The 14693-nt window shown below is 43.7% G+C and overlaps 1 protein-coding gene across 1 annotated transcript in view; it reads left to right on the top strand.

The window, feature by feature from the left end:
* MTCL1 (microtubule crosslinking factor 1) overlaps positions 1–14203 on the top strand; it is a 235857-nt gene extending 221654 nt beyond the window's left edge. Inside the window, 3 exon segments of the mRNA XM_042782073.1 lie at positions 2675–4241; positions 13969–14160; positions 14162–14203. Coding sequence (XP_042638007.1) covers positions 2675–4241; positions 13969–14160; positions 14162–14203 — 1801 coding nt within the window.
* Positions 14204–14693: the final 490 nt, after the last annotated feature.

The raw sequence follows: 14693 nt of genomic DNA, 5'->3' as shown, positions 1-14693 counted from the left end.
GATTGCTCAGTTTAAAGAAAACAGAAGTCCTCACAGCTGAACCTATAAGCAGCATCACAATAAATGGAGAAAAATTTGAAGTTGTCAAAGACTTCACATTGCTTGGTTCTACAGTCAATGCCAGTGGAAGCAACAGGACATCAGACAATGTACAGCACTGGGCAAATCAGCTGCAAATGACCTCTTTCAAGTGCTGAAGAGCAAAAATGTCTCCTTGAGGACTAAGGTGTACCTGACACAAGCCACGGTATTTTCAATCGCCTCATATGCATGTGAGAGCTGGACAATGAATAAGGAAGACCAAAGAAAAGTTGATGCTTTTGAGTTGTGGTGCTGGCAAAGAATGCTGAAAGTACCATGGACTGCTAATAGATCTAACAAATCTGTTCTGGAGGAAATACAGGCAGAATGCTCCTTGGAAATGAGAATGGCCAGACTTCATCTCACTTACTTTGGTCATGTTGTTAGAGGGGACCATTCCCTGGAGAAGGATATCATGCTTGGCAAGGTGGAGGGTCGATGAAAGAGGGGAAGGTCCTCAATGAGAGGATTGACACAGTGGCAGTGGTAAGGGGCTCAAGTATAGCAAGGATTGTGGAGTTCTGCTGTGCATAAGGTGGCTATGAGTCGGAGATGACTCGACAGCATCTAACAACAACAAAGGTGGATGTCTCTCCCTTCTCTGTCCTCATCATCTCTGCTCCACTGTGTCAATCTGAGCCCTAATGTCACAGAGATATCACTGATATCTCTCAGAGAACAGATCCTCTGTGGCCAAAAATAGAGTTCAGTGAACTAGGTCCAAAGAAATGTGGAAAGGACTAGGGTTTAGAGTATGTAGAACACTCACAGCCTCTCAGTGGACAGTGTTATGGAAACTCATTATTATTTCAGCAATTCTTTGCCTTGATCAGAAGCAAGAAGAGGAAAAACATGCTTGCCTAAAAGCTCAAGACTTAGTGACAAATCAGTCCATTCCTTCTGTTGCCTTCTATGGCCACCTTTCAGTTATTCAAAGAGTCCTTGAGTACAACTTGTCAATCATTTCTAATAAATAAAAGTAAACATTTACCTTATATCTAGTAAGAAATAAACTAGAATGCCTAAAAGTGTCTTTTTTAGCCTGATGTTTTACCCTAGGATGGTAGTAACTACAGCCACGTGCTTTGCCACCAGCCTCTCACTCAGAGTGAGGGCAGTTGTCAACCCAGCTGCCTGGATGGAGGTGGCTGGTTCTCTGATTCAGGCCATAGAGTGCATGAATACACTCCCAGCAGGCCCCCAGTTCTGGCCTCACATAGTTCATAGAACCTGTGTATCAGCATGAGGTCTCATAGCAGGCCTGGGTGGATATGGGAGCCTGGGTATATACACCTCTGTTGGGATCAAGGGAATATGAATGTATCCTATGAGAAACTGGTTTAGTGACAATGAGTCCCACTCACCCAGAAGAGTGATTCAGACCAGAGAGGTTCTAATGCCTGGCTGAGGAGCCATAGGCACAGCCAACCTCCAGACTTCCTTCTGGGCCACCCTCCTCTGCCCTGGGCATATTGACAAGTGGCCTAACTCCAGAAACCTCCTCATTTGGGCATCTTTGAATGCCCAGCACCTCACTGTGCCTGCTGGGTGTAGATGAGTCAGTCAGGAAATTCATGTCAAATTGAAATACATGGAATTAAAGTGGTGAAGAATGTACATGGTGAAGAATGTTCATCCAAAGACAGCAGGTGGTATCTTCCAAAATTGACTCTTTTCAGTTCACCTACTTTCACCCTTCCACAGTGTCCACATGTCTGAAGGAGATTTTTTGTTTTGTTTTGTTTTGCTTTTTCCCTTATCTAGGAATAAAGGAGAATGAATAAAAGCAAGCAAGGTTTGGCTATACAGAAGGCAGCAAAGAAAGAAGAGGAGAACTGAGCAGAGTCACCTTTGGTGACTTGGGAAAGGGCTAATATTTTTTTTAAATAAGATTAGAAATTATTTACCAATCTGATTGCATCACCACTTCCCTCCTTTCTGCCCTATTTTCCATTTTGTCTTTGAATACTGTTAGTACTTAGCTATCAGAGGATGAGGCCAGAGGGTGAAAAGAAGCTTCAGACTGTAGTTACAGTGTTGAGATGCCCATCAAGTTTGTGAGCACATGACTTAATGCCTGAAACTAACTAGCAGGTTCATGATCATGGTGGCAATGGCTCTCCAATCAGTTGGTGGAATCTGAGGCCACAGCCAAATCCCAAAGTTTTTCTCTTTCCAGGGATACCAATAGACTAAGCATGAAGTTAATTCCTTAAGGTGGGTGTGGTATTGGTCTGTGACTATATTCAGCTATGCTCCTCCACATATTTCCTCAATACTTGAGAGTTGATTGTATTAAATTCTGATCAATGCAAGGCTCTGGGAATAGTTCCAGGGCCACAGAAAGTCTGTGAAACATCTATAGGTCAGCTTGTGAGTGGAGAGCATCGGGTAGCTGGAGAGTGTTCTCGGGTGCCAGTGAATAGTGTGGGTAGACTAGTGTGCCCAACCTAGCACACTGCTATGTGAGGATGCACTGTGTGCATTGGGGACCACGGCTGTGTGGTCTTCTTGTGTGTGGCGTGGGGGTGTGGGGGTCAGGGGGAGCAGCAGGAACCCTGCAGAATGCTCATATTGGTTCTCCTTTCCACAGGGCAGTGTCTGTAACATCGATGTCAGAGTTCCAGCGCCTGATGGACATCTCTCCCTTCCTGCCTGACCAGGGCCTGCCTTCCATGGGCAACAAAGAGGATACCACCCCTCCCCTATCTCCTGATGACCTCAAGTACATCGAGGAGTTCAACAATAAGGCCTGGGATTATAGCCCCCCCAGAGACCATGGGACAGGGCTAGGGAAGCCCCCAGACTCCTGGGCAGACAGGACCGAGGTGGGGCAGGCTGGAGCCAATGCTGCAGCGGACCCTTTCCCAGAATCCTCATGGTACCTCACCACAAGTGTCACCATGACCACAGACACCATGACCCACCCTGAGCACTGCCAGAAGCAGCCACTGCGCAGCCACGTTGTGGCAGAAAGGTCAGGTGTGCGTGTGCTCCACAGTCCACCTGCTGTGCGTAGGTTTGATAGTGTGGTCATGGCCATGGGCAGTGAGGAGCAGAGCCCAGGGGACCCCGAATTCCCTTTCCCCACAGCCAGAGCCAGAGGGGGCGTAGGGGAAGCTAAGGGGAGCCCAGCAGAGCATATGTTTGGCAGGTGGCCTTGTGACCTCACCAGATATCCCCGGGACTATGGGAATGGCAAGCTCTGCTCTCTTGAGGGGCCCCTCTGCACCTCCCTGGGGTTTGCCTCCCCTCTGCACAGCCTGGAAATGTCCAAAAACATGAGTGATGATATGAAGGAGGTGGCCTTCTCCGTCAGGAGTACCATCTGCCCTGCAGAGCCTAAGGTCAAGGACATGTCCTGCCAGACCAATGGGTCCCAGACAACCGGGACACAGACTGTCCAGACCCTTAGCGTCGGCCTGCAGACTGAAGCCCTACGAGGGGGTGTCACCAGCAGTCCCCACAAGTGTCTCACACCCAAAGCTGGGGGTGGCACCACACCTGTGTCCTCACCTTCCCGCAGTCTGAGGAGCAGACAGGTGGCCCCCGCCATCGAGAAGGTGCAGGCCAAGTTTGAACGCACATGCTGCTCCCCCAAATATGGATCTCCTAAGCTGCAGAGGAAGTCCCTCCCCAAAGCCGACCAGCCAAATAATAGGACCTCGTCAGGGATGCCTCAGAAGGGCTGTAGCGAGTCAGCCTGGGCGCGCTCCACCACCACAAGGGAGAGCCCGGTGCACACAACCATCAACGATGGCCTCTCCAGCCTCTTCAACATCATTGACCACAGCCCCCTAGGACAAGACCTTTTCCAGAAGGGGGTGCGGGCTGGGAACCAGTCCCGCTTGGCAGAACCCCGACAAGAGCTGGGCCCGGGCCAGGAAACAGGCACCAGCTCCCGGGGACGGTCACCCAGCCCTCTTGGGGTTGGAGTGGAAACATTCAGAGAGGAAGGTGGAGAGGGTACGCCAGTGAGGCAGGACCTATCTGCTCCCCCTGGCCACACACTTACAGAGAACACTGCTCGTATCCTCAACAAGAAGCTGTTGGAGCATGCCTTAAAAGAGGAGAGGAGGCAGGCCACTCACAGCCCCCTGAGTCTGAACAGTGATGGCCATGCAGGGGAGATGGGCAAAGCCGAACCAGGGTCCATCGAGGTAATGAGTACCGAGTATTCCCACCTTCACCCTGCTGACTTCTCACTTAAATATGGGCATGTTTGAACCTGGGGTTATATGAGCTCATTTGATTTCATGAATTACAGTCCATAGCAGGCTGTGAGTTGTGAGGTGATGGGTAAATGGGAAAATGGAACAAGCAGAAAAACAACCCTGAGCTGATTTTCAGAGAAATGTCATTTTATAGTCCTTCTAAAAATCATGGAGGATATAGTTTGATTCGTGTCTGTCCTCTGGTCTAAGGGACGGATGCCCTCTGCTTTATCTAGGCTTTTCATTTGCAGTCATAACATGCCCTTTTTCTGTATAATTTGTGTCCTAGAAATATGTGTGTGTAGTGAAAAGTACATCAGAATTGTGTCAGGTTTCTGGATGCTACAGGCCTTGATAGGTGGCAGAATGTGAGGTGAGCTGGAGAAGGTTTGGGAAGCCTGGAAACTAACACATTCTCATCAGGAACCACAGGAAGAACAGGTGGATTTCAGTGCTGGCTTCAATATAAAATGGCAGTCTGACATCACTCAGGTGTTTTCTGTCTGCAAATCCTCCTAGCGATAAACATAGATGAAACAAATGAATAAATCCAAAATTCTGCCTTAATACAATGTAAATATTATTATCCCCCTTTGCATTATTCATACATCAGTCAATCTTGATTTCTGTTCTGATGCTTGTCCACATGTATTTTTAAAAATCCCTACTCAAATGCTGGTGGAGAAAGCCATGAGGATGCCAGCCTCATATTTAGACGATGCTGAAAGGACACATGTCCCTGTTGGTCTGTTAATGATTGATCATGAGTGTGGACTTGACCCTAAGCCCTGACTCACCATTAGCCGGGGAAAGAGAGAACTAGGAAAGCAGACTGCAGAGCCCTCTTCACCCTGCACAGCTCCAGCAGATGGCAAGGGCCATGACAGGAGGAGGAGAAGCATGTTCCCTCTGCTACCTCTGTTCCTTCCTAGTCATGGCCCCAGCAGCCGTGGGTTTCATGGGCAGGGAGAGGGGAAAGGTGTGTGTACTATGTCACCTGATCCACCTCTACTCCACATTACACCCCACAAAAAAAAAAAAAAAACTCACTGGCATGGAGTTGATTCGATTCATAGCAACCCCTCCTTGGGTTTCCGAGGCGATATCTCTATGGAAGTAGATTGCCCAGCCTTCCTTCCAAGGAGTGGCTGGTGGGTTTGAACTGCCAGCTTTCTGGTTATTTTAGGTCCCAGTCTAACCCAGCAAGGAGTATTTACACAAACCGAAGAGTTTAATATAGGTTAATTTATATGAAATTACCAGTTACCTACAGAAACGTAGGTAATACTGTGCTATTTGTGGCTAAATAACAACCAAAATACAGGATGTTATTTCTATGACAACGTATGTCAGTTCTAAGCAGTATGCCTATAAATGAGTGCTCAAAAGCTCTGTGTAGGTTGCATGTTTGCTGTATAATTATGTTGGTGGTCCAGCAAAGCAAGTAATATGCTCACTTGTTTAGTACCTGATCTTGCATAATGGGTAACTCAGCTTCTTCAGCTCTTTCTCCAGTGGAGAATCCTGTTTCTTGGAAGTGGTAGAGACTCCCATCTTCCTCTCTGTTACACAGTCAGACCATCAGTTCCAGATACATGTTCTCTAATACGAGCTGTGGAGATGAAGGGCTCTACTCTAGTCAATTTATGATTTTACTGTTTTAAGTACAATAGCCTGGCTTCAGGCCACACCTTTCATCTCCCTTAATACTTTTGATCGTCTTCCTACTGGTTAGCCCATGTCTACAGGGCTGACTTGTCTGTTCAGCTGACAAACCATCAGATCTTGTTACATATATATCTTGGAACCTGAAGATGAGGAGCTGCTAGGGTGGCACCAGCCCCTGCTCAGTCCAGCTCTACATGTTGTGCATCATTAAGGCTGCTCCCCTGCCTTTCTTCAAAAAGTCCCATCATTTCTTTTGTCTAAACAAGGTCAAAACCAATGGTTCCCCTCCATATTTTCCCTCTTTTTCCATGCTGGCTCTCAGGATGTTCACCGCAAAACACCTTCAAATACCCAATCCTAATTCTCTGGTGGCATAGTGCCTAAGGCACTTGACTGCTAACCAGAAAGCTGGCGGTTCAAACCCACCAGCCACTCCTCGGAGGGAAGGTTGGGCAATCTGCTTCCGTGGTGATACTGCCTCAGAAATCCAAGGAGAGGTCGCTATAAGTTGCATCTGACTCAACGGCAAACAACAACAACAAATTGTCTGGGTAATTTAAACTTAACATGTATTACCTAGCCCCTGTCTCTCCACATCCACTCCTCCAACTGTCTTCTGGTTCAAACCTTTAGCACCTCTCTGGTTGTTTGTATTCCTTGCCCACACATTAGCTATAGATACCCCTCCTATCCTTCTTTCTCAACATCTTTGCTGTTGCTCCCCTGATTCATATCCTTTTTGCTTCTTGCTTGGAGTTTTACAATAACCTCCTGATTGTCCTGGTTGTCCTTTTTTCTGTCTCTGTCTTCCCATTCCAAACCAACACACACAATTGCCCAAGTCACCTCACTAAAATCTTGATCTGGTGATTTTTGTTCCATACTCAGATAACTGCAGTAGCTCCCCACATTTCTTAGCATGTCATTCAAGGTCTGTGATGTGACCTCAAATACCTCTCTTGTCTTACTTCCCTCCAACTTCTCTGCTTCAAGAATTCAAGGCTGTCCTCAAAGAAAATTTGTCTTTTCTTAACTCTGACTTTGCCTATGCAGTTCCTCTTTTCAAATTACCAATTTACATGTTAAAATCTCCATGGTTAGGGCTCTTTTTCCTCCTCCACACCTTAACACTCCCACCTCTGTTCTTCCATCAAATTGTATTCGTATGATTCATGTAGGATTTATCAGATTTTCTCGCCAAGTATATAGAATTCTTCTTCTGCTGGACTGGAAGTGTGTTTTGAACATGGACTGCATTTTTATTTCCTCAGTGCCTAAATGGGTACATAGAATTTCAGTAAATTAAAGTAAATCTATACAGAACTACCTAGATGATGTCTAAGCACTCCTTTTTCTGGTCTTTCCTGGAGCAGAGGCCCCATATCTCAGGAGAGCAGTAGAGCATACTAAGGCAATCTTCAAAATGTGATCCAAATGAGAACTCTGTGACACATCTCTTCTTGCCTATAGTTACAAAAAGATGTGTATGATTTGGGCCATTTTGAGCCTTGCCCTTACTTGCCTTTCAACTTTTTGCATTTTCCTCTTCCAGATTATATTGGCTCGATCCTTGTTTAATATACTGTCTCAATTCTTGTTTCATATACTGGTTCAATTCATATTTCTCTATATAATCAGATTTCTCATTTCCATGCCATTAAAAAGAACCCTGTAGTACCCACTGCATTTTTAATGATCTTCTGAATTTTTAATGACACCTGGTATACCTTGCTATTTTCAAGGCTTTCTCCAGTACTCTAAGACCTCAGCAATATCTGTTCTCACTAATAACTACCTGCCATGATCATTAAAAGCTGCTCCCTTGGCCTGCTCCCAAAATTCTCATCATCCATTGAGTGTAAACAAGGACAAAACTAAAAGTGAACCTTGATGAATCTGTTAAATATCTCCTTGCTACTAAACAGCACTTTAGAAAACATCACCTTTTGTTTCTAAAGCACCATTCCATTTTTAAATCATACCAAGTTTTTAGTTAAATTTGCTGAAATGCCTTACTTACTAAATTTAGGATAAATAAGATATATGGTGTGTGAACTCTTTTCTTGAGGAGAAATGTTGGTTAAAAAATTTCTTCACAACTTCCAATCAGCATAGTTGCATCTCTTTGCATATCATTAAGCCATCTCCCATAAAGCCACACTGCAGCCCAGCATTTGAATGTCTGTGTGTGTATATGAGTGCACATGGATATTCCTAAGGGAGTATCTGAAATCCCATCCTGAGACCCCCTGCAGGGAACTCAGCATTTCTGGGATCTTGATACACATAGTGCATCATCCTTTTGATTGCTGCCTTCTCCAAATAGGTACTTTAAGTAAGACTTGCAGCTTTGGAGTCTTTGACTCCACTCCTCACCAAGCCATGCTGACTTAGCCCATTTAGTACTTTTCAAGTATCATATCACCACAGGTGTCTTTGTAGTCCAGGCCTTAACTTTTCTGATTCTGGACACCTGTAGCAACTTTCTCTCCAGATTTTCTCCAGCTTATCCAGCCCTCCAACAAGTTCTGCACACAGAAACAAGAATCTTCCTAATCTTGCCTCAGGACGATTACACCTCATCCCTCTCCTGATTAGAACTATGGTTTCCAGTAAACCTTGTGTCTGCCATAAACTCCTCCTCCTCAGGGATCTTCTCCAGTTGGTCATATTTCTCCTCCTTTTATCTCTAATTCCACTTATATTTATTTATATTTATAGATACTTATTTGTTACACTTATTTAAATATATTTTTATAGTATTTCCAAAAAATTTTCAGTAAAATCACATGGTTATGATACGGATCCAGAGAAAAATATGTGCAGAGTTATTAAATCAATCACTTTTCATTTCCTAAGAAAATAAACAACAGGGAGGTTATACTATAAAGTACCGTAGCAGAATTCTAGGTCTATTTGAAAAAATTTAGTCTAAAGATAATGTAAGCTGAAAAACAAAACTCACTGCCATTGAGTCAATTCTAATTCATAGAGACCCCTATTTGGTTTCCAAGGCTATAAATCTTTACAGAATTTTTCTTCCACAGAGCAGCTAGTGGGTTTGAACCAATGACCTTCTGGTTAGCAGCCAGATGCCCTTAACCACTAAACCTCCAGAGCTCCTTAAAGATAATATAAGTAATTAGAAAAAGACAAATGAAATTTTGTATAATTATTTATCATATACACTAGTTAAAAATTATTTCAATAGTTACTTATCCAGTTAGTTGTCTAGAATGAATAATGAGTTATAATTGGCAAATAATAAACAGTGACTTTAATCTCTAGATTCTCTATTTTGTAGTGTTTGTTATATGCCTGTTTCTTAATTAAAAATCTGAAGTATATAAATTTTTAAATCGTTTACCATATGTAAGCATATATTCAAGAATTCAAAGTTTTCTTTGGTAGTGATAACCAGGAACTTCTTCTTATATCACAGTTACATCTTTCCTTTTTGTTAGCAAAGATACCTTTATCATTATAGGTATATACTAATTCTGAGAATTTTTTAAAAAATTTATACCACTACATTACTACATTTAGAAAGCATGAAAATACACCCTAAAGGCATATGGAGCTCAGGTTAGTATATTCTATTTTATTGTTATTACATTTAAAATTTTACAGCTGTTTTCCTGTACTTTTTAAAAAGCATAATATGTGCATTTAGCACAGTTCTGTTCTTACAAATTTCTATGAAATTCCAGAGGACATACACGTGGCTCCCACAAAGGAACTCGTGCACTTCAATATGGATCTTGTTAATCTTCCTGATTAACAAAAGTCTTCAGAACAATCCAGGATTCTTTTGGGCAGAATTTTTCTTGCAGAACTCCAGGAAACAAAGAGAGTACCCCAGGATTCCAGAATAATCTCCCTGACCTACTTCTGAGTATCTCAAGAAAGCCAAAACCCTCCCTCCTCCCATCCTTATTTAGTGTCACCCTTTCCACCAAGTGAGAATGCATGGCTCCCACCTTTCATAGTCACACCTCTACAGTTCCTTTCATTCTCTGTCCAGGTCTCCTAAAACACTCCCAGCGGTCATGCCTGTGGAGCCATATAATCATAACCAGACAACTACTAATAGTTTATGTGTGGCCTACGTGTCCCTAAGCTAAGGTGCTCTGTGAAAAAGTTGTTTATATGCTCTGAGGAAAATGAATATTGGTTGCATGTTGTCAGGTGACAAATGGTGTCATCTGCAGGCTATGTCATGCCATCCTTCTGGGCCCACAGGTAAGTGCTTCACTGCTATGGAAGGTCTGTGTGAGAATGCTCTGCCCTCCTAGGGCTCTGGCAGAATCTGTTGAGATTGGGACTTTGTCCAAAAGCATTAACTTGGCTGTGTCTATAGTGTCCATTTATATTAGAAACTAAGTAAAAATTAATTATTAGGAACAAAAAAATCACTCTGAGTTACTGCAATGAATGTTCCCAGCAGTCCATGAAATAGAAAGAAAGTAATTGAATGGCTGAATTGCAGCATTAGGGCATGAGATGGTTTTATGAATGCAAAGATGCAGTCTCCCCTTCAGTCCCCTGTGAGGTGTTTATTTAGATTTTGTTCTTTTTCCGTGTGCTTGCTCTGGAAAGAGGTGATTGTCAGGAGCATTGGCCTATCACAGGGACTCAGACCTGCGAAGAACATCACTGCTCAACTGTCACAGGGCTTTTCCCTATTGAGATTTCACTGCTTCTAGATGTTCCAATGGAATTATCCCTGGTTTGAGTTAAATAAGTTGGAGAGCCCTTCCCACACTTCATAAATTATGAAATATTTCTGGACTTTCATTCCAGAATAACCAGAACTACCACTGAGTCCATTACTAATTCCCCACCCACTCAGAATTCCACATGAGATCATTCCCTGAAGTTACCTGGGGTATGTAGATGCAGGGATGATGTGGGCAACCCTGTACTAGGAATATGGACAATAAGAGAAAATTCTTCTTTCTCACCTCACTCTCAGCCCTACATCTACACAATACCTCTTTTCCTCTTGAAGCTAGAGCATCAATTCTGCAATGCAGGAAGAAACTGCATGAAGAAATTTTGGGGTTAAGAGAAACAGTGTAATTTGAAAATATAATGCTAATCTTCCTTCCATGTGGGGGAGGGGGAGTTTTTAATATGAGTAGTGGTAGCTTGATCATTGTGACCAAGAAAACCAGGCCATATCATGGTCTCTTGCAAATACAACAGTCACTCAGTTTCCAATGCTTCATTCTCCAAATGATGCTTGAAATGTTAAATACTAAAGAGCAACTGAAGGGCAGTTGGGAAAGAGTGGAAGGCAGGAAGGGATATCTATTACAGTGATGTATGCTGTGTCTTATATGGTTGCTTCTTACTTCTGAATTGATGGCAGATGGGAAGCCCTTGACTGCTTGAGAGCTGAGCTACACTCTTCACACTGCCTTGGAGTGAATCTGCCAAATTCTGTGAGGCCTCAAGTTTCTCCTGAGAGGAGCCCTCCTCAGCCACTTGTCTTGCTGACTATAAAACATTTGCTCTGTTCTCCTTTTTTTAAAAACAAAAAAACAACCACAACTTTCCAACCTACTTGCTTTTCTTTTCTCTCTCTCTCTGTCTGTTCTGTCCAGAACCAAACTGTCTTACTAACTGCCCCCTGGGGACTCTAGCCTGCCTGCCTCATGCTGTAAGTGCCTTCTTCCTTGTTTCCAAACTGTCTGGAGAGGTAATTTTGTGTCACTGTGGTTGACATCTGAAATTCACAAACAAGGCAGAGTCACCTGAGGTAGATCACTGCTCCCACAGAGGCCACTTCCCACACTCACCAAAGGTTCTCCGTAGATTAGCACATTGATGGTGACTAACAAGCAAGCCTAAAAATTTCCACTTGCCCCCACTTGAGTGTTGACTGCTTAAGGGGAAGAAAAATGTTTAGGATACTGAAAGTTTTAGCTCCTGAATCTACTGAGATTTTCCTTTCTCCTGTGCTTCTAGAGGGGTAAGGAGATACTGGCTGGGCAGGGGTGAGAGGTGTCTCTGGCACAAAAGGTCTTGTCTGAGTGGGTCTCTGAGCCAGGCTTCTGTCAAGACCCTGGTCTCCTGGCTGGCCTTCTCTTGCTCCACTCTTCCTGCCACATGTGTGTGCTCCCTTATGCTGCAATGAGATATGACTATATGTGAGGAGGGAGCTCTGGTAGCATAGTGCCTAAGGTACTTGACTGCTAACCAGAAGGCTGGTGGTTCAAACCCACCAGCCACTCTTCGGAAGGAAGATTGAACACTCCTACTTCTTTAGTGATACTGCCTCGGAAACCCAAGGAGGGGTCACTGTGAGTCGGGGCTGACTCGATGGCACATAACAACAACATATGTGAGGAAGCTCCACCCCCCCACACACACACACAATCATACCAGAAGGAATAAATCCACCTACAGTAAGGTGAGCAGAGACACAAGAAGACACAAAACCACAATAGCAGGGTTTCTTCTGTTCCCACCACCTCTTGCAGGTATCAGTTCCCATCATTCTTCTGTCAGAAGGTCAGAAAACACTAGCAGATTTCCCAAGCCCTGTGTCCACTTTTGAGGTGAGGGAAGGACTCAGCACCACCGTTAGTTTGTAGCTCAGCTTTGACAGTGACATGGTTTTACTTAGAGAGGTATTTCTCCTCTGGTGCCATTTGCATAAGTGCTTTGCTGACTGAGGTTTCTCGCTTTGTAACACATAATAAAATGCCAACCACAAAAGACACCAGGGACCTTAAGAAGTAGTTCCTGATGTTAATGTGGCTCTTTCTCTCCTTGCCACACAAGGAGGTAGGGGAACCAGCTCACTTTGTTGCTCTTCCAGAAGCCTGTGGGTCTCATGCTGCCCTCAGGCCATCTTGTCACCACTGGTCCCCTGCGTGCCTCCTCCCACATTGTAACATTGCTGTGCGACTCAGCTGCTCTGGCCACCCCTCATGCTTCACTGCTCCTCTGGCTGATCTTTTCATTGAACATCATCTCTCTTCAAATCTCCGGTGGAGAATTCACTCACTTTGATGGGAGTGTCCTTGTTCTGTCTTCACTCTTCCTCTGCCTTCCATTGCATTGGTTTTCCATCTTGGTTTCTGGTTGTTTGGGCATCACTTGGGCAGATGGGTCCACCATGTATAACTCTGTTTTTCTTCATGCCACAGCTCTTTACATTTCTGTGTGCCGGCAAGTTCCATGTTTGGGTGTCCGTGTTTCCTAACATGCAGACAAGTTGGTCAACATTCTTGAAAAATAAAAAAACAAAATACCATGAACCCTAGATAATAAACATCATAGATGAATTGTGCTGTGTTGCATGTCCAGATTTCAGAATGTGTAGGAGTCATGTAAGAGAAAATCACAAGTACAATCTGATTCCACTTTAAAAAAAAATCTGCTCCACTGAATAATCATTAAAGAACACTAGACCCAAATTAAAATTCCTGCCTGGCGCATTTTTCCATGTTGTTGGAGCTTGTTTAACCTCCTGCCAGTCAATGTGGGGTAAACAGTAGCAGAGTTCGTTTTGGCTGACTCTCATTGTGAAGACAGCTGGGTGGAATCACAGGTCTTCACAGGCCCAGACAGACCCAAGCAGAGGAAGCCTGGCCTTTTAGGACTACATTGAAGTCACCTAATAGATCATTCCAGAAAGCCAAAATAATTGGAGCAGCTGGATTGGAACATCATGATGTGGCCTGTGGAGACCACAGTGACTTTTGCTTTTCCCCAAAGTTGTATATGTTGCCACCACACTCTGAGGGAGCTATCCATGGAAATAGACCCATGTTACAGTCTTGCCATATTTTGATATCATCCAATCAGCGTAGTCATTGATCATTTGTATTGAGTTGTTGACTTCTCATTTCAAGTTATTCTTCATAAGCAGATAGTAACTAATGTTCAAAGTTGCATTTAACTTCTATCTGTTAAGAAGTGTGTTTGGGGGAAGTAACACTTGGAGAAGCTGCTGGTCTGAGTAACATCTTTCCCTTTCCCTGTTCTGAAGGAACTCCCGTGTTCGGCACTCGCCCCTTCCCTAGAGCCCTGCTTCTCCAGGCCCGAGAGACCAGCAAACCGACGCCCTCCATCCCGTTGGGCCCTACACTCCCCCACTGCCTCACAGCCTCAGGCCCCTGGAGACCTGCTGCCCATGGAGGACCAAGGTGACGCGGAGCCACTAGTGGAGAAGCTGCACCTGTGATGCAAGTGTGCATGAATTATCACAGAATAATTCACTGTAATTTGCATAACCACCCTATCTTCATGAACCAACCTCTGCCCAAAAGGAGAGAGCTTGTTTTCCCAAGGTCAAAGAATGTTTTTTACAAAAAAACACACAGCTGCTGAATGTTCAACCTGTGAAACTGAGATGTTTCTAGAATGAAACAGTAAATGTGCCTGTAATAACTTAATTTTTTCATAGCTCAGAAAACTATTTTTGTCTCCATCTTTTTTACACAGTATATTAAACAAAAAAAGGTAAATAAGATATAAATTTAAAAAATAAAAGTTTTAAAAAATGTACATTTTAAGAGATTCCGAATGCCCTTGCTCTCAGTAATGACTGCCTTTCTGTTAAATTTGCACTGTTCCATTTGGTTTGGTTCACTCCCATGTTGAATTAGAGTATTTTAAGTTATTTTTATTTTGTCAGTGTTATTATTTTTAAAGAATTTTGAAGTGCTTCTGACTGTCTGAATCAGTAAACTTTGTAATGAAAAAGCCATGAAG

This window comes from Orycteropus afer, unplaced genomic scaffold (genome assembly GCF_000298275.1).
Source record: "Orycteropus afer afer isolate SDZICR_OR568_19922 unplaced genomic scaffold, OryAfe1.0 scaffold00234, whole genome shotgun sequence".
Classification (NCBI taxonomy): domain Eukaryota; kingdom Metazoa; phylum Chordata; class Mammalia; order Tubulidentata; family Orycteropodidae; genus Orycteropus; species Orycteropus afer.
The sequence above is the reverse complement of the archived record's forward strand: the minus strand, read 5'-3'. Positions and strand labels throughout refer to the sequence as shown.